We start from the raw sequence: 23,761 nt of genomic DNA, 5'->3' as shown, positions 1-23,761 counted from the left end.
AACCTTTATCAAATGTATGATTTGCAAGTATTTTCTCCAGTTTTACAGGTTGTCTTTTCACTTCCCTGATAATGTTCTTTGATGCACAAAATGTCTCTTTTTTTGCAAAATTAATGTTAACTTATGATGAGGAAGTAATAAAATATTGATGAAATTAAAATTCCTAGGCTTTAGTAATAAGAAGCATTTAAATCACTTCTCCACAGTGGCACCAAAGTGATCTTTCCAAAACACTAATCAGTTTGTGTTTTTTGCTTAAAACACTTTACTAGCTTCCCACCATATATAAAATAAGGTCTAAACTCACTAGCAAGATACAACATATCCTTCTTGGTTGACTCTTGCTTATTTTAATGAAGTAAAATTCATCTTTTTTGTTGCTGTTGTTAATGCTTTTGATGTCATATCTAAGAATCCATTGCCAAATCCAAGATCATGAAGATTTATTCCTGTTTTCTTCTATGAGTTTTATGGTTTTAGCTCTTACAAAGATAATATTCTTTCCCCACTGAATTGACTTAGTACCCTTGTTGAAAATCAAATTCTGTTCTACTTGTCTATATGTATGTCCCTATGCCAGTATCACACTGTTGTTTTGATTTACTGTGGCTTTGTATCAAGTTTTGAAATGGGGATATATGAGTCCTCTAGTTTTGTTGTTTGTTCAAGATTGCTTTACCATTCAGGACGCCTTGTAATTCCATATGAATTTGAGAATTAGTTTTACTATTTCTGCAAAATAGGCTTTTGAGATTTTGATAGGGATTTGTAGATCATTTTGGATAGTATTGACATCTTATTAGTATTAAGTCTTCCAGTCCATGAACGTGGGATTTCTTTCCATTTATTTTTAGGTATCTTTAAATTTATTTCAGTAACATTTTGTAGTTTTCAGCATACAAGTCTTTCACCTCCTTGGTTAAATTTATTCCTAGATATTTTATTCTTTTAGTTGTTCTTATAATTGGAGTAGCTTTATTAATTTTCTTTTCAAATAGTTTATTCCTAGTTTATAAAACTCACCTGATTTTTGTGTTTTAATCTTGAAAACCTGAAAATTTGCTGAGTTGGTTTATTAGCTCTAGTTACTTTCTTGAGAATTCTTGCAAATTTTCTATACACAGGATCATGTTATCTGCAAACAGAGGTAGTTTTATTTCTTCCTTTCCAGTTTGGATTTATTTTATTTCTTTATCTTATCTAATTGCTCTAACTGGAATTTGCAGTACAATGTTGAATAGCAGTGGTGAAAGTAGGTATTCTTGTCTTGTTCTTGCTCTTAGGGGGAAAACTCAGTACCTGAGTATTGAGTATTATGTAAGCTGTGGGGTTTTTGCAAATGCCTATTCTCGTTTGGAGGATATTCGCGCCTATTCTCGTTTGGAGGATATTCTCGTCTATTCTTCCTTTTAGCGTCAAAGTTTCTTATGAGAAATCTGTTAATGAGGATCTCTTATTCATGAAGGGTCACTCCTCTCACTTTTCTTCATTCTTTCCTTTCTTTATGCTCCTCAGTCTGGATAATTTCAACTGACCTACCTTCAAGTTTGCTGATTCAGCTTTCTGCCTGCTCAAATCTGCTATTGACTCCTCTAGTGAATTTCTCATTTCGATTGAAATTCTCAGCTCCAAAATTTCTATTTGGTTCATTGCTATTTCTATAGCTTCTTTCTCTTTCTTGATATTCTTATTTTATTCATACAGTTTTTTCCTAATTCCTTTCAGATCTTTGTCCATGTTTTCTTTTAGTTCTTTGAACATATTTTAAGATAGTTGTTTTAAAGTGTTTCAGATGTCCAATGTGCAGGCTTCTTCAGAGACTGTTTCTGTTGATTTATTTTTTCCTTTGAATGGGCCATACTTTCCTGTTTCTTTGTATGCTTTTGATTTCTTATGGAAAACTGGAAATTTGAATATAATAACATGAGAACTCTGGAAGTTAGATTCTCCTCAGGATTTGCTGAGGGTTTTAATTTTTAAAAGTTATAATTTATTTGTCTAGTGACTTTTCTCACATATTTTTTTCCTTAGGCTATTTCTTGTTGTTTGTGGTCACTGAAATCTCTGTTACTTAGCTTATATTCACCTATTGTTTTGGCAGAGATTTCTTGAAACAGCAGGAACTAAAAAATGAAATACTACTCCTTCCAGCCTTTGTAGATCGATTCTGTACTTGGGCCTCCTTCAACACTTAGCTAGATTTGCACTGAGCCTAGGAATCAGCCCAAGGTGAAAACTTAAGGTCATAGGTCTTTTCTGAGTATGCGTCTTGCCCTTGGCATGTACTTGTCTTTTGTCTTTTTCAGTTCCCCAGGATAATAGGGATGCCTTTGAATACTACATTAATTTCCCAACAAAATTTTCTCCCTGGCTTTTCCTTTCTGTTGGATCCCTAGCAGCCTCCAAAGGTCACCAATTAGTTTTTTTGTTTGTTTGTTTTTGGTGTTTTTAATAATGTTCTTAACTCATGGATTTAAACGTACTTGATGTGCTTTATTGCAATTACCATCCTCATTGCTGACTGCACTATCCCATCTTTGGCTAACAAGAAACTCTTCAAATTTGCTTATGAGTCCTTTTGAGATGACCCTAATAGGCCGTGATGGCTTTTTTGATATTGGCTTTGACAAGATATGTCCATGCTCATCTTGAACATTTCTTGCTCCAGCCATTTCTCCACAGAGCTCTGGTATTTGGAGACTATAGATCAGGCATTATGGGTGCTCACTGATACTGCTACTGTTATTATTTCTAGACCTTTGCAGTGGACAGAGCTAGAAAATGTGCTCAATTGACTGGTTGCTTGGTTAGTTAAGACAAACTATGTCTTGATTTCATTTTTATATTTCCAATTCAAATTTACAAATACAGAATTTTGACTTAGAAGTTAAAGATTGAAGAGGCTTTTATCCACTGCAGGAATCCTGGCTCAGAAAGACCTTGGAGATGATAGAATCAGAATATTACATAGGAATTTGTTTGCTTTAACTCACCACACATAAAAGCAGTTCCAGAATAAGCACTCCAGCATTTCCATCAGCAGTATTACTATACACAGTTAAGATTTATTTTGTTTTTCAATTCTTTTGTCCTTTGAATATACCCTAATAATTTGATGCACAGTCAAATTATTGTAGTTTAAAGCCAATAATAATATTCCTCTCTGTATGGTTATACTACCAACTGGATAGATACTCAGGTTCATTTCTTCTATTTTGATGCTTAAGGATTACTTTATTCAAATAAGCATTTAATTTTTTTTAATTATTTTTATGGCTTGAAAGTCAAATGTACAAAAGAAAATATATTAAAAGAAGTTTAGCTTCTACCCCTGTTCCCTGCATCCTCTTCCTTCTCCCCTATTATAGATAACTTTTAAATTCATTCTGTGGTGTATCCTTCCATTGTTTGTTTTATAATATAAGCGGATATGTGTGTATATCAGAGAGAAAGTCATGCCCTCCCTTTCTTAGATAAATGTGGTACAACTGCCTTTCAGAGTAATTTGATAATACTTAATTTATTGAAAATATTTTATACCTTGTGACCTATATTTTGGGCACACAGGGGGATGTGTTCTAGGATGTGTATTGGGGCATTGTTTACAATAGGAAAATGAGAAGCTAAATGTTAATTAACAGAAGATGTATACATAAAATGTCATGTATTCATATCATATACTGAAATACTATATTTTGGTTTTATTTACTTCTTTGAACAAAGGCAACTCACTCACTCTATGTATCAATTTGTCTACAAAATAGACAACATCTCTTTATTTGCCTCATGAAATTAGCCTAAGACTAATTAAAAGTGTTTGAAAGCACTTTTTAAACTGTAAGTTTCACAAAGTTGTCATATTTATTGCATACCTCTGTAAAAAAATCTAGAAACTAAATAAAAATAATCAGTTAATTCTTATAGGCTGTATGAGTATAAGCCCTTAGATGTGTTAACTATATGAAGAATTGGTTTAAATTTTTACTTTTGAGTCTAAATGTTTTTCTTAATAAATGATTTTATCCAAGCAATATGGATAACTGCCTTTACATTTCATTTTTCTTTGTATGTTTTTTTCTTGACTATAATCAATATTGAAAATATATTGATAACTTTTAGTTATTTGGCACAAACCTTAAAGAAACTGATAATTAAATTGTCCAAATTATTAAAAAAAAACTTCTACAGAAATGTAACTAGAGTGCATATTATCTCTGTTGATGAGCAAAGGCCAAAACTTACTCAGTTAATATAGAGTCCTAAGCCCCTAATACGGCATTTCTGTTATAGGGTAGTTTCTCAAGAAGTGGATGATAAATGAAGTTGATAGTGGTTCTTCCTAATTTACAAAGCTCCTTTACATTCATTATTTTTTCTTTTTTTTAAATTGAAGTATACTTAGCATGTAACATTTTAATTCCAGGTATACAACTTAATGATTTGATTTTGTATACATAGTGAAATAATCACCACAATAAGTGTAGTTAATATTCATCACCAAACATAGTTAAAAAATTTTTTTCTTGTGATGAAAACCTTTAAGATCTACTCATTTAGTAAGTTTCAAACATGCAATACAGTGTTAAATATAGTCACCGTGCCATACATTAATAAGTCTCCATGACTTATTTATCTTATAACTGGAAGTCTGTACCTTTTGACTCCCTTCACCCACTTTACCCATCCCCTAACTTTACCCTGCCTCTGGCAACCACCAGTCTGTTCTCTGTATCTATGAGCTTGTTTTTTTGTTTGTTTGAATTTGGTCTTTTTTTTATTCCACATATAAATGAGATCATACGGTATTTGTCTTTCTCTGTCTGACTTATTTAACTTAGCATAATGCCCTCAAGGTTCATCCATGGCAAGATTTCATTCTTTTTGTGGCTGAATAATATTCCACTGTACATACAACACATTTTTTATCTGTTCATTCATGAATGGACACTTACGCTGTTTTCAGGTCTTAGCTACTGTAAATAATGCTACAATGGACATAAGGGTGTATATACCTTTTTAAGTTAGTGTTTTTGATTTCTTTGGATAAATACCCAGAAGGGAATTGTTGGATCATATGGTAGTTCTATTTTCACTTTTTTTGAGGAACCTCCATATTGTTTTCCATAGTGGCTGCACCAATTTACCTTCCCACCAACAGGATACAAGAGTTCTGTTTTCTCTACATCCTCCACAACACTTGTTATTTCTTGTCTTTTTGATAATAGCCATTCTGGCAGGTACGAGGTGATATCTCTTTGTGGTTTTGATTTGCATTTCCCTAGCAATTAGTGGTGTTAAGCATCTTTTCATGTACCTGTTGGCCATTTGTATGTCTTCTTTAGAAAAATGTCTGTTCAGATCCTCTACCCCTTTTTTAATTGGATTGTTTTCTGTTTATTTGGTTGATTTTTTTTTTTTTGCTGTTGAATTGAATGACTTCTTTGTATATTTGTGTATTAACCCCTTATCAGATATATGATTTGCATTCATTTTCTCCCATTCACTAGGTTGCATTTTCATTTTGTTGATGGTTTCTTTTGCTGTGCAGAAGCTTTTTAGTTTAATAGAGCTCCTCTTGTGTATTATACTGCAGTTTTAATGAATGAATTGGATCTGTATGTGTTAACATGGTTACTAATGTATTCCCACATATGTTTCATGATAGCTTTGGAAATTACTATGTCTGTAAATTCAAAAGTCACTTGTTTTTTGAATATATAGTTAATTTGTGTGGTTTGATTGTGCTAGGTATTTTGATGACTAAGTTTGACATCTCATCCTTTATATTTGGTAACTTAGATAAATAGATAAGACATACATTGAAAAGTTAACAGTAAACAATAATGGTGCTACTGAGATCACAAGACATTATAGATGGCTCTGACTTACACAGTCCTTTAAGAAGCCTGTTATATATACTTGCTACCATGTACAGAGCCTGGTCCCTGACTGAAATACCCTGTTCTCTTTCAGCCTTGTAGATCTTACACCAGCGTGGGATCAATGGAGGCAAGGGGGAAGAAGGGAAAGAAAATAGCTCCTCTCCCTCCCCACACCTCCATACACTCCTACCTATCACTCATCCACGTAATGAAATGCTTAGAGTAGATTTTGTGAAGAAACAAAATCACTGTGCCCACATGCGTTTATACTGTCCTTTTTCACCTCGAAACCTAAGCGTGATCTTCTCTTGAAATTTTTCCTCATTAAGACATAAATCCATTTTCACGAGAAATTAGGGTAAAATGAATCATTAAAATAACAATGATCACTATAATTATAATATATAATGACATATATAAATATAATTTTGCTAGGTAATTAACTGTATCTTAGTTATGCATTAGGCATAAAAATATAATGTGTTTCATATGGTAATTTTAGTAGTAGTCAAGCTAAAAATAAAAGAATTCAAGTGTATAATTTTCCAACTTATTTTTAGAAAAAAACCTGAACTCTAGATGTATTTTGTCTCTCTGCTAATTATTGCCTTTGAAATCTTGCTATTCACAACCAGTGACTGCCAATATCTCTTGTACTGATTTCATACCCATTTGTATTAATTATGAACATATAATTGGGATAGTTAAATTACAGTCCCAAGTTCCTAAATTAAAAAACAATGCATGATTTTTCAGAACTTTTTACATAAACACTACACTTTGCCAGTTCTTAATATTAACACTCAAATAAGAAAACAGGTATAGAAAATATTCTGACCTATTACTGACAGGGTCAATCATAGGATTTTTTTTCTATGAGATACATGAAATTACTTAATTTTTAAAAGATTGAAATGTAATATAACTTGTTCTTTGCATGCTATATTTTAGAACACATCAGTCAGGAATTCTCCCTATAACTTGGGTCGTTGTAATAGCTACTTATTGCTAATCTAATTATGTACTTTTATTAGTTGGGGGAGGGAAAATTCATTTCTAGAAGATAGATTAAGTCATTGACCACTCCTTAGTTTAGTCCTATTAATTGACTTTTTCTCTTGGCTTTGACTGATTCCTTTCCTCTTCATGTATGATTAAATTTTTATCCTTTTTGTTGCCAAGCATTATTATAGGAAGTTAAGTGTGTTCATCAACTAAATTTTGAGTTTAAAAAAAAACCTTTTTTTAATACTGCAGTATTTTGAATTCCTGGTAAGAAGTTCAACTTCTTCATCTTCTCTTACAATCCAGTCTAGTATTTTACCTTGTAATAAATGTTCAGTAAGTCTCTGGCTAGGTTTAAGAAACCAAAAAAGTAGTCTGGGAATATGGAATAAAGTTCAGAAAGCAGAAGTGGTATATTAACCACATGAAACCTTACTGTTGAAGCGCCCTTCTGTCTTAGCAAGGTTTTTTATGGCAGGAAAATAATGAACACCAAGGCACAGGCAGCCTGCAAAGAAGCAATTCAGCAGAATGGTTAAACTCTGGAACAGAGTTGCTGTCAGTTTGCCTCAGCTAGCCGAACTGACAACATGAGAAGTTTTAAAATCTATTTTTTCCAATTCTACTATATGTCTTTTCCCAGGGTGTATTACTCAATTAAAATATTATTTTACCAAATTCCTTAACACAGTATCTGGTACATAAGAGTTGCTCAATAATTATTTGCTGAATAAGTGAATGGATGAATGTCATAATATATAAGAAATTATATTCTGCCTTAGAAACTAAATGTGTTAGATAAATTGTACATAAATGATAAATTGGCTTGATGATAGAGAACAATCAAGAATTGAAGGGGTCTTTGAGGAAGGAGGCTATAGCTCAGTGGTAGACTGCATGCTTAGCATGCAGAAGGTCCTGGGTTCAGTCCCTGATACCTCCATTTAAAAAATTTAAAAAAAAAAAGAATTGAAGAGGTCTTTCATGTTACTTTAGTTCTCTCTTTGTATTCCATATGTTATTTACGTCTGAAAGGAATATCATGTAAGATAAATAAATGGTCCATTTATAAGAGAGTTATATCCAAGAAAAAGGCTGTATTTTATATTTGTTCAGGCTACTTTTAGCAAAGAGTAACAAAATTTTATTTTAAGCTTACATTCCATCAATAGTGAGTGGTGATCCAATCTCCAAAGGTTATTATTCTCATGAATTTGACTTAACTTGAATTTGTCACTGAATATAAAAGGAATATTTATTTAAGAGCATTTAGGAAATATAGAAAAAGTATGCAGAAGATAATTACAAATCTCATTAATTCCAGCAACAGAGAAAACAATGTCACTTCTTAATATTTTAGAATAAAAGTTTATTTTGAAAGTGAATTTAGTTCTTTCCTCACTTTAGTAAGAATTATCTTTTCGACATTATTTTGTAGGTGGTTGTTTGATTTTTAAACTTAATTAAACTATTTCTCATTAACCTGTGCTTTTTTTGTAGTGAATAACTTGATTGGTTAGTTTATAGATCAATTGTATTCATCTTATTGTGTCTTTAACAGGTCGAGAAGGTGCAAGCAGTAGTAACCGAGGGAAAGCCAGAAAAACTATAAGCGATAAATGGGAAAGTCAGATGTGGAGAGAGAAAAAGTTTGGCTTAATAGATCACCTACGTTACAGCCGTATTTATCCTGAAAGTATTCCACGGAAATTTGTTTCAGAACACCGAAATTTTCTTGCTCGGCAGTATAATTCTCAGCCTGCAAAATATGTACCACCAGAAGGAAGGCCCCAGAAACTTGATGATTTTAAGAGTGCCCGAAGCCTTGGACATTTTGAGGTAACCATCCTAGGTAAGTCAACTGTTCTTCTCTTTGAATATTATTAATTTGACATACTTTAAATATAGATGATACTATTTTGCTTTAAAAAATTAAGCATTTCCTCCCTCCCCCCCAAAAAAATTAAGCCCAGGGAGAGGAATGGAGGACTAATTCTGGAATACATTAAGCTCTAACTGTGAGCTTTTAAACATTGGCTAGTCCTTGGAAAGTATTTGGGAAGAGAAGAGTGGGGACCAAGGGAACTTTCCTCCCTGACTCTGACTGCTTCTAAAACTAATTTTCTTCTCTTTTAGCCACCAATTTCTTGCTCATATTCTCCGTCTCTTTCTCAGTGCATCTGAACCAATCAAGGGTAAAATGTAGGTTAAAGAGAATGGGATACTAATTGAGAGAAGATCCTGTGAACAGAGGTCTGTTTAGACCCTGGAAAAAATAAAATTCTCAAGTAACTTAGGTTAGAAAGAAGCTATTGAAAAAACTGTCTTGTCTGATAGAGGACAATAAGCTGATTTTCTCAGGTTGTTTTAAACTGACAAGTAGATATAGAACTTACAGAAATTTAAAGAAGTCAACACATTGTTAAACTTATTTTAAATATTTGTTTCTAATGAATGAAAAATGGACACACAGAAGTTAATTATAAAATAACATCTCAGCCTAAAAGAGCTACTTTCTGAGTCAAGGAAATTTTTTGATTTGTATTTGAAAGGAAGGTCTTGTTACCTTAAAATGAAAGAATGACAAATGCCATTAGCAAATTAATTAAATGCCTGAAAGAAAATGCATTTCATGGATTTTTACACCTATAGTAATGTAATGAGTTACCTTGCCCTTTATCAAAATTGCTTTTTACCCTCTACTCTCTCCCACTTCTTCCCTACCTCCTCACACATAAATATATACATATATGTGATTGTGTGTATATATATATATAAAATTATGAAAAGTATGAATTCCCAATGACACTGTTAGACACTCTCATACCTAAGTTTCAAATGCTTCTTTGTGCTAGACTGCATTAGTTAGTCTCTTCAGATAGTCTATCAATCTTAGTTTTATATCAAGGAAACAAAAATTATAGCAGAGATTTCCCATACATCACAAAAAGTAACCATGAAAATCATGAGTTCATCTGGAATCATAGAAATTGAATATTTTCTTCTTTTCAACATGTTACTGATCCTCTAAACATCTTGAGTGTCTTATAATTGTAAACCTTTGTAGCTTTTCTGTGCATCATCTAAAAGCAAGAATCAAATGAGGAAAGCAAATTTGTCATTCTGTACAACCAGCTGTAATCCATGTTAGAATTGTGCTATTTTATATCCTACCATTTTTCAAAGGCTTACTTGGATTTACAGGGATAAAAGACAGTGAAAAATAAGCCATGTATGGATAAAACAAAACAGAACATTTAAAAGGAAACAGAGAAAGTAGGTATTACTAGGTACCTGTAAATAACAAATTACTACTATTCAGTAACAATTTTCTGTGAACTTTCTGGCAGGAAGGAAGAAAGGGGATTTTTCCTGATGAGATATTTAGTTTTAAAGGTAAAAGAAGCTTGGATATCATCTAGTCCTACCCCCTATCTAGGTGGAAGCCAGGCCATGTCTCTTGAGTCTCTAAACATACCTTCTATTGCAGAGAAGACACTCATATATAGGAATCCTGTTTTTCTTTCCTCTAACGAAACTCAAGTCTGAATTTACTATATGAAGTTACTGTATAAATAGTACAGAATAACAAATGGGTTGATATCTTCAAGTTCAGTTTTCTTGTTTAAAGATACGGAAATGCTCTTCAGATAGTTGATTCTTGCATCCATAGATAGATATCTATAGATATTGAGTATAATCTTTAGTCAAATCTTAATGAGGCATTTCTGTAAAGGAATATGTTTTCACCTTAATTATTATTATATGACCCAAGTACTTAGCTCTCTAATGGTTTAACTTCTTTCTTTCCTTTCCTTTCTTTCCTTTCTTTCCTTTCTTTCTTTTCTTTCTTTCTTTCTTTCTTTCTTTCTTTCTTTCTTTCTTTCTTTCTTTCTTTCTTTCTTTCTTTCCTTCCTTCCTTCTTTCTTTCTTCCTTCCTTCCTTCCTTCCTTCCTTCCTTCCTTCCTTCCTTCCTTCCTTCCTTTCTTTTCTTTCTTTTCTTTCTTTCTTTTTCCTTCTCTCTTCCTTTCATGACTTTATTTTTTAGAGCAGTTTCAGGTTCACAGCAGAATTGAGCAGAAAATACAGAGTTCACACATAGCCCTCCCCACCCACACATATATACTCCCCTACCCTCAACATCCTTCATTTGGTGGCATACTTAGTACAATCGATGAACCGGCATGGACACATTATTATCAACCAAAGTCCATAGTTTACATTAGGGTTCACTCTTGATGTTGTACATTCTATGGGTTTTGACAAATGCATAATCACATGTAGTCACCATTATAGTAATTTCATTGCCCTAAAAATCCCTTGTGCTCCATCTATTCATTCCTCCTTCTCTCCCTCTCCCCAAACCCCTGGAAACCACGATCTTTTTTATTGTTTCTATAGCTTTGTCTTTTCCAGAATGTCATTTGGTTGGAATCATACAGTTCGTAACCTTTTCAGACTGGCTTCTTTGATTTAGTAATATGTCTTTTAAGTTTTTTCCATGTCTTTCATGGCTTGATGGCTCATTTCTTTTTTTTTTACTTCACATATATTTTTAAATTTACATATATGTACTGTTCTTTGTTTCTAAGAATGTTTAGAGCTTTACCTTTTTAAACTTACATAGTTATCAAAGGAATAAAGCCAACCACAAAAGAATTAATTCCAAAAGATACATACATCCTGCTATTAACAACAACATTATTTATAATTGCCAAGATACAGAAGCATCCTAAGTGCACATCAATAGTTGAATAAAGAAGATGCAGCATATATTTATATGTAATGGAATACAACTCACCCATAAAAAAGAAGGATACTTTGCCATTTGTGACCCTTCATTCACTTTTTTTTTCCACTTCAAAAACCAGAATTTTATAACTGGCATAAACATTTTCATTGCATCAATAACAGCAAAATACCTAGAAATAAACTTAACCAAGGAGGTTAACTATACTTTGAAAACCAAAATGACACAAAGAAATGGAAAGATTTCTTGTGCTCTTGGATTGGAAGAATCAACACTGTCAAAATGGCCACACTACCCAAAGCAATCCACAGATCCAATGCAACCCCCATTAAAATACGACATTCCTCACAGAACTAGAACAAACAATTCCAGAATTTATAAGGAACCACAAAAGACCCCGAACAGATAAAGCAATCTTTTGTAATTCTTTTTTTCCCTCTTTCTTCTTTTTGTTCTCTTTTCTTATGGTTTAATGACTAGAGAAGCTCCTTTAACATTTGTTGTAAAGCTGGTTTGGTGGTGCTGAAATCTTTTAGCTTTTGTTTATCTGGGAAGTTTTTGATTTCTCCCTCAAATTTGAATGAGGGCCTTTCTGGATAGAGTATTCTTGGTTGTAAGTTTTCCCCTTTCATCACTTTAAATATGTCGTGCCACTCCCTTCTGGCCTGTAGTTTCTGCTGAAAAATCAGCTAATAACCTTATGAGCGTTCCTTTGTATGTTATTTGTTGCTTTTCTCTTGCTAATTTTAATATTTTCTCCTTATCCTTAATTGTTGTCAATTTGATGACTATGTGCCTTGGTATGTACCTCTTTGGGTTGATCCTGTGTGGTACTCTCTGCGCTTCCTGGACTTGGGTGACTGTTTCCTTTCCCAAGTTAGGGAAGTTTTCAGTGATTATCTCTCCAAAAATTTTCTCAGGCCCTTTCTCTCTCTCTTCTCTTTCTGGGACCTCTATAATGAGAATATTAGTGTACTTAATGTTGTCCCAGAGTTCTCTTAAATTATCCTCATTTCTTTTCATTCTTTTTTCTTTTTTCTGTTCTGCAGTAGTGATTTCCACTAATCTGTCTTCTAGCTCACTGATCCATTCTTCTGCCTCATTTAGTCTATTCTTGGTTCCTTCTAGTGTGTTACTCATTTCAGTGATTTTATTCTTCATCTCTGGGTATTCTTTATATTTTCCAATTCTTTGCTAAAAACTTCGCTCTGTGCATCTATACTCCTCTTGAGTTCTCTGAACATCTTGGCCATCATTACTTTAAACTCTTTCTCAGATAAATTGCCTGTCTCCTCATCACTTATTTCTTCTTCTGGGATTTTATCTTGTGCCTTGGCCTGGGAGATATTCCTCTGCCACTTCATATAGTCTATCTTTCTATTTGTATTTTTAGGTAGGCTAGTTATGTTTCTCGACCTTGAAGAGGTGGCCCTCTGTGGGAGACGTCCTATGCATCCCATCAGTACACTCCTCTCTTGTCACCCAAGGGTCAGGTCCAGCCAGTCCCAGTGTAGAGTCTGGCTTGTGTTTGTGGATTCCTTCCACAGGCTTTGGGATTGTTGTTTTCTTATTTCTAGTATCTGCCCCTGGTGGATGAGGCTGGACTAGAGACTTATGCAGGGTTCCTGGCAGGTGGAGCGGGTGCCTGCCAACTGCTGGTGAAGCTTGGTCCTGGACCTCTGGTGGATAGGGCTGTGTCTAGAGGCCTTTGTGGCTTAAGAAGTCTGCTGATGAGTGGGGCTGTATTCCCACCCTGTATGTTGTTTGGCCTGAGGCTTCCCTACAGGCTGTTGGGTGGGGCTAGGTCTTGGTGCTAATGATCCGACCAAGATGTCAGCCTCCAGGAAAGGTCATGTAGATGAACACTTCTGGAATGTCTGCCACCAGCTTTTATTTCCCTTGAGTGAGCCACAGCCATCCCCCATTTCCCCAGGATACCCTCCAAAACCAGCAGGCAGGCCTGCCTCTGCCCTTAGACCTGGCGCACGTGAGTTTCTGTGTATGCTTCCCAAGCGAATGAAGTCTCCCTTTTCCCCAGTCCCACGGGGCTCCCGGAGCCAAGCCCCACTGGCCTTCAAAACCAGATGTCCTGGGGTCTCCTTCTCCTCCCAATGCCGGAACCTGGGCTGGGAAGCCTGACATGGGGCTTAGAGCTCTCACTCCTGTGGGAGGGCCTCTGCGACTTAACTATTCTTCAGCTTGTGGGTTGCCCACCTGGGGGGTATGGAGCCCAATTATATCGCGAGCTCACCCCTCCTACCGTCCTGCTGTGGTTCCCTCTTTATGTTTCCAGTTGCAGAAGATCTTTTTTTGCTAGGGTTGTCTTTTTTTCGATGGTTGTTTCGCATTCAGTTGTGGTTTTGTTGCAGTCACGAGGAGAGGTGAGCTCGTTGTCCTACCACTCTGCCATTTTGCTGGTTTAACTTCTTAATACAGAGAGAAAATCTAGAGAATTAAGATAAATGGTACTGCATCCACTGAGTCTTATAGAACATTGGTGGGAGGCAGTAGCCTATCAAAATCATCTGAGGGAGACCTTCCCACACTCCTTGGAATTCTTGTACACTCTAGAGAAGCAGCCCATTCAATCTCCCTGCTCTTCCTAAGGGAGACTTACTGCCATAGAGAGCCACTGGCAAGACTGTGTCCCATCTGTCAGGCACCTGGGAATAGAATAAAGGTTAAGAACCTCTCCTTTTTTAATAGTACTTACAGTATAGATATTCTCTGATTTTGATTAAGATAAGATTGCATATCGGACATGAAAGTGACAAATTTATCGTATCTTGTGAAAGTATGAATCCAAGTTTTATTATGAAACCAGACAAATGACCTTTATACTTTAAGCTTGGTATGAAGAATGAACTCAAAAGGGAGAAATAAATCTCTTCTTAATGTACTATTTGTTAAAAGATAGAATCCTATAACTGAAAGATTACCTTTTTTACAGGTATGACATCTTACTTCTTATGTTATGTTTTTATGATATATAGTTCTGCTGTAGTGCTTATTTTTTAAATTTATTTTTTATTGAAGTAGTTTGATATATAATGTTATATGCTACAGGTGTACAATATAGTGATTCACAATTTTTAAAGGCTATAATCCACTTATAATTATTATAAAATATTTGCTATATTCCCTGTTATACAATATATCCTTGTAGCTTATTTTATACATAATAGTTTATACCTCTGAATTCCCTACTCCTATCATGTCCTTCCTCCTTCCCTCTCCCCACTGATAACCATTAGTTTGTTCTCTACATCTGTGAGTCTACTTCTTTTTTGTTATACTCACTAGCCTGTTGTTTTTTTTAGATTCCACATATGTGATATCATACAGTATTTGTCTTTCTCTGTCTGACTTATTTCACTTAGCATAATGCCCTCCAAGTCCATCCATGTTTCCACAAATGGCAAAATTTCATTATTTCTATGGCTGAGTAGTATTCAATTATATATATATTCCACATCATCTTTATCCATTCCTCTCTTGATGGACACTTAGGTTGCTTCCATATCTTAGCAATTGTAAATAATGCTGCTGCAAACATTGGGGTGCGTGTATCTTTTGAATTAGTGTTTTGTTTTTTTCAGATACATACCCAGGAGTGGAATTGCTAGGTCATCTGGAGTTCTATTTTTGGTTTTTTGAGAAACCTCCATACTGTTTTCCACAGTAGCTGCACCAATTTACATTCCTACCAACAGTGTGTGAGGGTTCCTTTTTCTCCACATCCTTGCCAATATTTGCTATTTGTGTTCTTTTTGATGATACCCACTCTGACAAGTGTGAAGTGATATCTCATTGTGGTTTTGATTTGCATTTCCCTGATGATTAGCAATGTTGAACATCTTTTCATTTGCCCATTGGTCATCTGCATTTCCTCTTTGGAAAAATGTCTATTCAGTTCTGCCCATTTTTAAACAAGGTGTTTGTTTTTTTGATGTTGAGTTGTATGAGCTGTTTATATATGTTGGATATTAACTCTTTATCAGTCATATCATCTGCAGATATTTTCTCCCATTCCATAGGTTGTCTTTTTGTTTTCTCAATGGTTTTCTTTGCTCTGCAAAAGCTTCTAAGTTTAAGATCTCATTTGTTTATTTTTGCTTTTATTTCTTTTGTCTTAAGAGACAGATCAAAAAAATATATGGCTGTGATTTATGTCAAAAAGCGTTCTGCCTATGTTTCAGGTTTTACATTTAGGTCTAATCTGTTTTGAGTTTATTTTGTATATCATGTTGGAGAATGTTCTAATTTCATTCTTTTACATGTAGCTGTCCAGTTTTCCCAGCACTACTTATTGAAGGGACTGTCTTTTCTCCATTGTATATTCTTGCCTCCTTTGTTGTAGATTAATTGACAATAAGTGCATGGGTTTATTTCTGGGCTCTGTATGCTGTTCCATTGATCTATGTGTCTGTTTTTGTGCCAGTACCACACTGTTTTGATTACTGTAGCTTTGTGGTATAGTCTGAAATGCATGATTCCTCCAGCTCTGTTCTTCTTTTCTCAATATTGTTTTGGCTATTTGGTGTCTTTTGTGTTTCTATACAAATTTTAGAATTATTTGTTCTAGTTCTGTGAAAAATGCCATTGGTATTTTGATAGAGATTACATTGAATCTGTAGAATGCCTTGGATAGTATGGTCATTTTAACAATACTAATTCTTACAACCCAAAAACATGGTATATCTTTCCATCTGTTTGGGTGCTCTTCAATTTTCATCAGTGTCTTACAGTTTTCCAAGTACAGGTCTTTTGCCTCCTTATATAGGTTTATTCCTAGTAGGTATTTTTTCTTTTTGATGTAATGGTAAATGGGATTATTTCCTTAATTTCTCCTTCTGATAGTTCATTGTTAGTATGTAGAAATGCAACAGATTTCTGTACATTAATTTTGACTCCTGAAACTTTTACCAGATTCATTGATGTGCTCTAGTAGTTTTCTGGTAGTATCTTTAGGATTTTCTATGTATAGTATCATGTCATTTGCAAAAAATAGACAACATGTACATGAATATGCATGGCTATGTTTGAATAAAATTTTATTTATAGACACAAACTTGAATTGCTTATAATTTTGACATATCACAAAATATTCTCTCAATTTTTTTGAACAATTGAAAATGAAAAAAAAAGTTTCTTAGCTCATGGGTTGTACAAACCCAGGTAGAGACTAGATTTGACACTGCCCCCCAGCTCATAATTTGCTGACCCCTGTTCTATACTCCTGTCTTTAAATAAAACTGACTAAACCAATCAAGGCAGATAAACCTGTAGGATTTTTAAAGTTCTTCCAACATGAAGATTGTCCAGCCTACACTGATTGTACCTTCTAGCAGTTTATTATCTCTCTGCTGTATCTTGCTGACCTTTGGAGGACCTAGTAATTTTAAAGTATCTTATTCTGGGATCCAGAAAGATTATTCAGACCATAACCCTGTTACTTAGTCATTAGCTCTGACTGGTCTAGGGTGAATCATTATTGAGAATATTGAACAGAATTATTGATCTTCCTTTCCACAGTTCTAATGGTTCCCAGTAACCAACTGGGTACTGTGGGGATATCAGAAGCCTACCCTAGAAGTACCAATTCTTGTATTAAAAATTCTTGTTATGCCATCTCACTTGACTCAAATAAATAGTAAGTGGTAAAATCTCAGCCCACTGCCTATTATGTAATAACACACACTTTAAAGAGAAGATATTGGGATGAAGTAACAGACTAAATTTTCAGTGCCTTTAGCCCAGGTGCAAAATTTTAAATCTCTTGATCAATTTTAAGAATTATTTCTCACCTTAAAAATAGGAAGATGCAGGGGAGACTATAGCTCAGTGGTAGAGCACATGCTTAGCATTCATGAAGTCCTGGGTTCAATCCCCAGTACCTCCATTAAAAAAAAAATAAATAAATCTAATTACCTTCCCCCCAAAACAAAACAAAAACCAAAAATAAGACACCTTTCAAAAGCTTGACTGGAATCATAGGTGGTATTAGTATATCGTTGGCTTTGCTAACACTAATGTAGTTACCCATGAAATGCTATGAGTCAATTAAAGCTTACATTTGCATTGAATTAGACAGTGAGGAACATAATTATTCAGCCAGCCTTTAATAAACCTCTGAAAGCCAACTGTCTCTTGGAAATCAAGAGATACAAACCCCAGTAACAATAGGTATAATTTAAGGAGAGCTGTTAAAATAGTGTTTTATAGATTTTTTTTGTCAAAAAATTTTATATGATTCTTCTCCTTTTCTGCAAAATGCATTTAAATGATAATTTTAAAATGTTAATAGCATTAATTGTAACATCAAAGTAATTTAATACACTGTAGTTACATGGAAAAATAAGGCTTAACTAATCTTGATTTTTTTTTTCTCCTATTAAAGCAACCAAGCAGGCCAACATAATTCCTGCCTTCCTTGGTTGAAGCCTACTTGAACAATTAACTGAGTAGCACTGCATTCACTCACTCTTGGTTCCCTCACTGGCTACATCCTCAAGATATTCTATCCCACCGAGTTACTTCCCATTCTTGTATTTCAAATGGAGCAGCACACTGGATTCTGTGGGTTGCAGAGCTGGTTACTCTTGCCACAGCCTTAATTCTCTCCCTTATTTTATTGCATAATAAAAGTAGTTTAACCCTTAAACCTTAAGTACCCACTATCAAATTTTATCAGCATAAGACACTTTTTTCCTGTGTTTTAACATCTTTGAAAATTGTTATGGATCTCACAGTTGATGCCATGCCTTTGTTTAGTCGGTGCCATTTTTCTTTCTTAGTAGTATATAAAATAATGATTATCTTAAAATCAATGGTATCTTAGATTCCACAAAATATGGTATATGCCAAGTACTATGCTAGGTGCTGGGATTACAAATCATGCTGCCCCCCAACACACTCACACACACACACACACACACACACACACACACACACACACACACACTCTTTTCACTGGAAAAGAAATTCAGTGGTAACAAAGAGTTTTGGAGGAAGATACATACATTGCATATAGTACACTTTACAAAAGAGGAATATGAGCTTATTTATTTGATTTTATATTTCTGTGTAATTTTTAATATAGTCCAGATAAATTATCATTTACCTGGATAGTACGTTGTAAGTTACTTAAGTAACACACAAACAATAAGTCACCATTGAAGTGCATTATTCACTGGGAGGATTATTCGTGGGGAGGATATTTATGTTCATCTCTTCTGCTATTTCAGGAATATAGATGAATTCATATTTGAACACAATGCACAAATGTCTTAAAGTCTAATATTTGAAAATTAGAGGTTAAAAATACACACATATACCTTCATTTCCTCAATTTAACAAATATTTGCTGAGCACCTAAGACGTGCCCAGCACTGCTCTAGGTGCTGAGGTTACATGAGTGAACACAACAGATAAAAAAGCTTATGATAAAATGTGACAGTGGTAAGTGTAGAAGAAAGAGGCTAAAGAGCAATGTACTAGGAAAGGGCTAAATTTTAAACAGAGTGGTCGAGGGAGGTCTCTCTGAGAAAGTAACATTTCACGTGAAAGCTGATGGAGGTGAAAGAGCAAGCCGTGTGGTTATCTGGGGAAAGAAAGAACATTCTACATACAGGAACATCAGGTACAGAGGCCCTAAGGCATGTTTGCTTATACACTTGCACTCTGAACCCTAGTTTTAGCCAAACAACTCAAGACAAATTTTGCTCATATGTTGACGCTAAACTCACAGTATTCTATAATTTAGAAAGCGACTCAAAATACTATCAGTGACACTGGTAATAAAGCTACCTTCCTGAAAAATATCATGATTTCCAACTCCTGATATTTTCTCAATTTAAGACATACTTTTTTTTACATTTGCAAGTTGGAATGCATCTTATGGTCCATGGGTACATTTAATGCAGTGTTTCCTTTTCATTAAAAATCTGTCATTAAATTGATGGTGTATCTTTAGACTTAGATTTGGTATTCGAATCAAGGAAATGGGATCCCAGAGTGTGTACATTTACATGAGCTTTACAGCATTGCTAAGAATTATGAAGTAGTTCTAATTCTTATAATACTGAATTGAAATCCACAGTTAATTCTAGATAGTATGACTATTTCAGTTTAAGTAATCCTTAAAAAGCTTTAAGTAGCCCCTAGTTGTATGTTAAGTTAAATCTGTGGAATTTAGTGTCACTTGCCCATAAAAAGCAAAGCATGGACTTGCATTTCTGGATCAGTTTACAGGTTAACTGGAAGGATTTTGTTTACTTATCACCGGCCCATACGCAGTACTTAAGAATTGCTGTAGAGATGAATAAGAGAGATAATTCAGGTCATGGAATCTATAGGACTTGCTGACTAAATATCGGGGAAGAACAGAAGGGAGGGGTTGAGGGTAACTTCTAGGTTTCTGGTTTGGATAACTGAGTGGAATTCATAGTTTTCAGGCTGTGCTCCATGTGTTTACCCTTGCTCCAGCCAATATGGTCTCCCTTACTCTCTTCTATACTTTTGGCTAATCCCTGCCCTGCCTGAAATACCCTTCTCTCTGCGTCTTTAAATGCTACTCATCCTTTAATACCCAAGCTCAAACCCTTGCCCCTAGGAAGTCTTTTTTATCCACATCTAGTAGATACTGACCCACATAAAGAAATGACACAGAGGTCAGGATTTACGTTAGTTGTTCCCCTGTACTGCAAACTTTTATAGCCCTAATGGTGAGGGATTGAAGTTTGTCTTGTATATTTGAGGACAGATGGAACCTTGCTACTACCATCCCTGGCCTTGCCTGAGTCATAGATCCTTAAGTCCAAATGGAAATAAGGGAACCAGTAACTCATCTCTGAATTCTGCTATCCTGTAGTGGCACCTGTCATGAATGATGAAGAAAACACTTTACATGTCTTCATTTATGTGACCAGGCTGTCCTCTGGATATTAAAATTTAAGCCTTCCATCAATATGTAAAACATTTGGTATTATTATCTCCAGTAGTGATGACAGAGTGCTCTGAAATGTCTCCTCTTTCAACGAATAGCATGTATTCATAAATATCGCACAGCAAAGGGTTTAGTCCCTAGTTTTGAAATAGTTTTTTTTATTACAGTTATGAGGCTATTTGGTGCACGTGAGGATCAAACCGGCAAACCTGGCCTCGTTAGCACTATGTACTAACCCCCTGCACTTCTAATCAGATCTGATTTTTCTCTAACAGGTCTGAACCATGAGATAGCCATCGATGTTGCATTCCTCCCCATGTATTCTCCAGAAGATTTCCGAGCATCTCAAATAGCCACATTATTAAGCTGCACGAATTATAGCTGTGTGTATTCACAGGAAGTAACTGGCAGTGACAGATTGCCAGGTCCAAGAGCACTTGCAGGTAAGACAATCTCAGTATCTTTTTACTCAGAAAATAAAATTAAAACTGCAAAGAGTCCTAACCTTAAGATGTTTAGTATAGAAACAGTTCTAGCCTTAACATTTAATACAGTTTAAAGAGTTATTTGGGTAATGTACCCTAAGACTTATAAATGAGAATATATTTTTAAATACAATTGAATAGGTGAATGGTTTCTATTTCAGGCAGGCATTAAGAACGTTCTCTTATAACACATTTACAAATGTAATACACATGTAATATTCATTAGACCTGACTGGTGTGCACATGGAGCAGCGCAACTTCTCCTCTTCTCTCCTTTTCATTCAGGCGAGACAGTTTGTCCTTTCACCTTACGATTGCCTGAAATTTCAGTACCGCCACAGTACAGTGCAGTGCAGTTGTTTTCTTTCATAAGTGTGTAGTTATTCAAGTGCTATGCAATAAATTCCTTGAGGACTGCTGGGAGCCTATGCAATCCCAATAGTGAAACTCTTCAACCAACTAATTGTTTAGGCTGCTACATACTCTACCAAACTTTAAATCATTTCTATATAGCTGTAAAATTATGTGTCCAATTATAATTACCCTATTCACTTGCTGTCGCCATTTCTACTTCCTAAGCAGGTGGGAAAATTTCTAGCCATTTTTGTTGGGCTTATACAAATATTACATTTAAAAGAGCTTTAAAGAAAGCCTTTATTATGTTGGGATTTTGTGGTGGGTCTTTCTAAGCTGATGAAACTCTTGAGTGTATGTTGTTTTTAAACAAGTCTTATTGAGCAGTGCCTGATAATGAAGTAACTTTTGGAAGTAATCGTTACTGCAGACTGAACTTACCTAATTTTGTAAAAGATGAGGTTTTTTTCTTTCTCCCACAGTCTGTTTTCGAGATGATGTATTTGTTAACTTGCAGTATTACTTCCTACGTTTCAGCTCATGAGACTTCCAGAAATTCCAGATTTCTTCATTAGTGCCCTAATCTGTACTTAAAATATCTGTGCGCTCCAGTTCTTGCTTCACTCAATATCCAATTCTGTCACATTTCTTCTGCTGTATGTATATGTTACTACTGATATAAAATATCAAGGCAAAATTTCCAGCTACCTACTAGTTGCTAGTGCCAGTGTTCTTCCAGCAGTCCCCAACATGGTCACATAACGATACCTGGTACCATTCTGCCAAAGCACTTACAATTTGGGACATGAAGAGCAAGAATCGCTGGAAGAGAAAAGTGATATGATAATCAAAAGTAAGGGGATTCTTTTCCAACATGTGATAAATACCATGTTTTTCATGACATAATAATAGTGTCCATTTAGCTCTGTGCAAAGCATTGTGCCTGGACAGTTTTCATAAGTTACAACTAACCGTAACAAGAGCCTTGCAAGGGAAGCATTATCCCCTATTTATGGATGATGAAACTGAAAATCAGAGAGATTCACCAGCATGGGTAACAGCTAGGATCTGAACCCAGAACTATCTGATTCAAAGCGTTTCTATTCCCTCCATAATTGCAAACTGAAAGACAAAAATAGGTACAGTATAATGTAATGCAGTGGCTAATAGCATTGATGTCATCTTTTAAACATTTTTATGCACTAGTTTCTTTTTTATTACAAAAGCTCTACATGTTCATAATTTTAAAATTCAAACAATACAAAAAGGCATAGGGTACAAGTGAAAGTTCTTATCCCTTCTGCCAACCCACTCACCCACTGTCTGGAAATAACCAGTATTCTTCGAATCCTTTAAGAAATTATTTTGCATATAACAGTATATATTCTCTCTCTCTCTCTCAAACACACACATGCACACACACACAAACACTCCTAAATACACACAAATGAAATTATAGTAAACATATGGTTTTATAACCAGCTTTTTCCTTTTAACACTGTATCTTGGATAGCTTTAATATTAGTATATAGAGAGCTACCTCTTTTGTTTTAGTAACTATAAATACTCCACTGTGTAGATATATCAAAATTTACTTAATCAGTATCCTACTGATGGACATTTAGATTGTTTCCAAATGGTTTTGCCATTAGTAAACAGTACTGCAATGAGTATCTCTCTATCTGTCCATCTATATGTATATATAATCTTTGCACACTTATACCTCTGTAAGAGGAATTCTTAGAAGCCACCGACTCAAAAGATTTATGCATTTAAAATTTTGGTAGATATTGTCAAAATATCCTTCAAGAAGGTTATGCCAATTTGCACTTTAACTAAAAGAAAGAGTGCCACTTTACTCACGCCCTGAGAAATACTAGGTGTTGTCAGTCTTATTAATCTTTGGCAGACTGATAGGCAAAGAAGTATTAAATCATTATTTTTATTTCCATTTCTTAATTATTTCTAAGCTTGAACATCTTCATATGTTTGTCGGCCATTTATATTTTTTCTGTGAACTTTCTATGCTAGTTTTCTTTCCCATTTTTCTGTAAGAGCTATTTTTATTATTAATTTATAACTGATCTTTGCATATTAAAAGAAATGAACCCTTTATTGTGTGTTGCAAATACTATTACCCAGTTTGACATTTATTCAATGGGAAGATTGTTTTGACATTTTAAGTAGTTTTATTTTTATGTACTCAAATATATCAATTTTTTTATTTTTGTGGCTGCTGGTTTTTATGTCATACTCAAAAAGGCATCACTCAGTCCAAGATTATTTTTTTAATTCACTGTGGGTTTTTTTCTGATAATTTTATAAGCTTTGCTTTTTT

At 34.6% G+C, this 23,761-nt stretch overlaps 1 protein-coding gene across 1 annotated transcript in view; it reads left to right on the top strand.

Moving 5' to 3' along the window:
- RADX (RPA1 related single stranded DNA binding protein, X-linked) overlaps window positions 1-23,761 on the top strand; it is a 69,244-nt gene that overhangs the window by 40,136 nt on the left and 5,347 nt on the right. The window contains exons 12-13 of the mRNA XM_010946131.3: window positions 8,449-8,739; window positions 20,860-21,027. Coding sequence (XP_010944433.1) covers window positions 8,449-8,739; window positions 20,860-21,027 — 459 coding nt within the window. The remainder of the gene's footprint in view (window positions 1-8,448; window positions 8,740-20,859; window positions 21,028-23,761) is intronic.

This window comes from Camelus bactrianus, chromosome X (assembly GCF_048773025.1).
Source record: "Camelus bactrianus isolate YW-2024 breed Bactrian camel chromosome X, ASM4877302v1, whole genome shotgun sequence".
Classification (NCBI taxonomy): domain Eukaryota; kingdom Metazoa; phylum Chordata; class Mammalia; order Artiodactyla; family Camelidae; genus Camelus; species Camelus bactrianus.
This window is presented reverse-complemented; position numbering and strand designations above follow the sequence as displayed.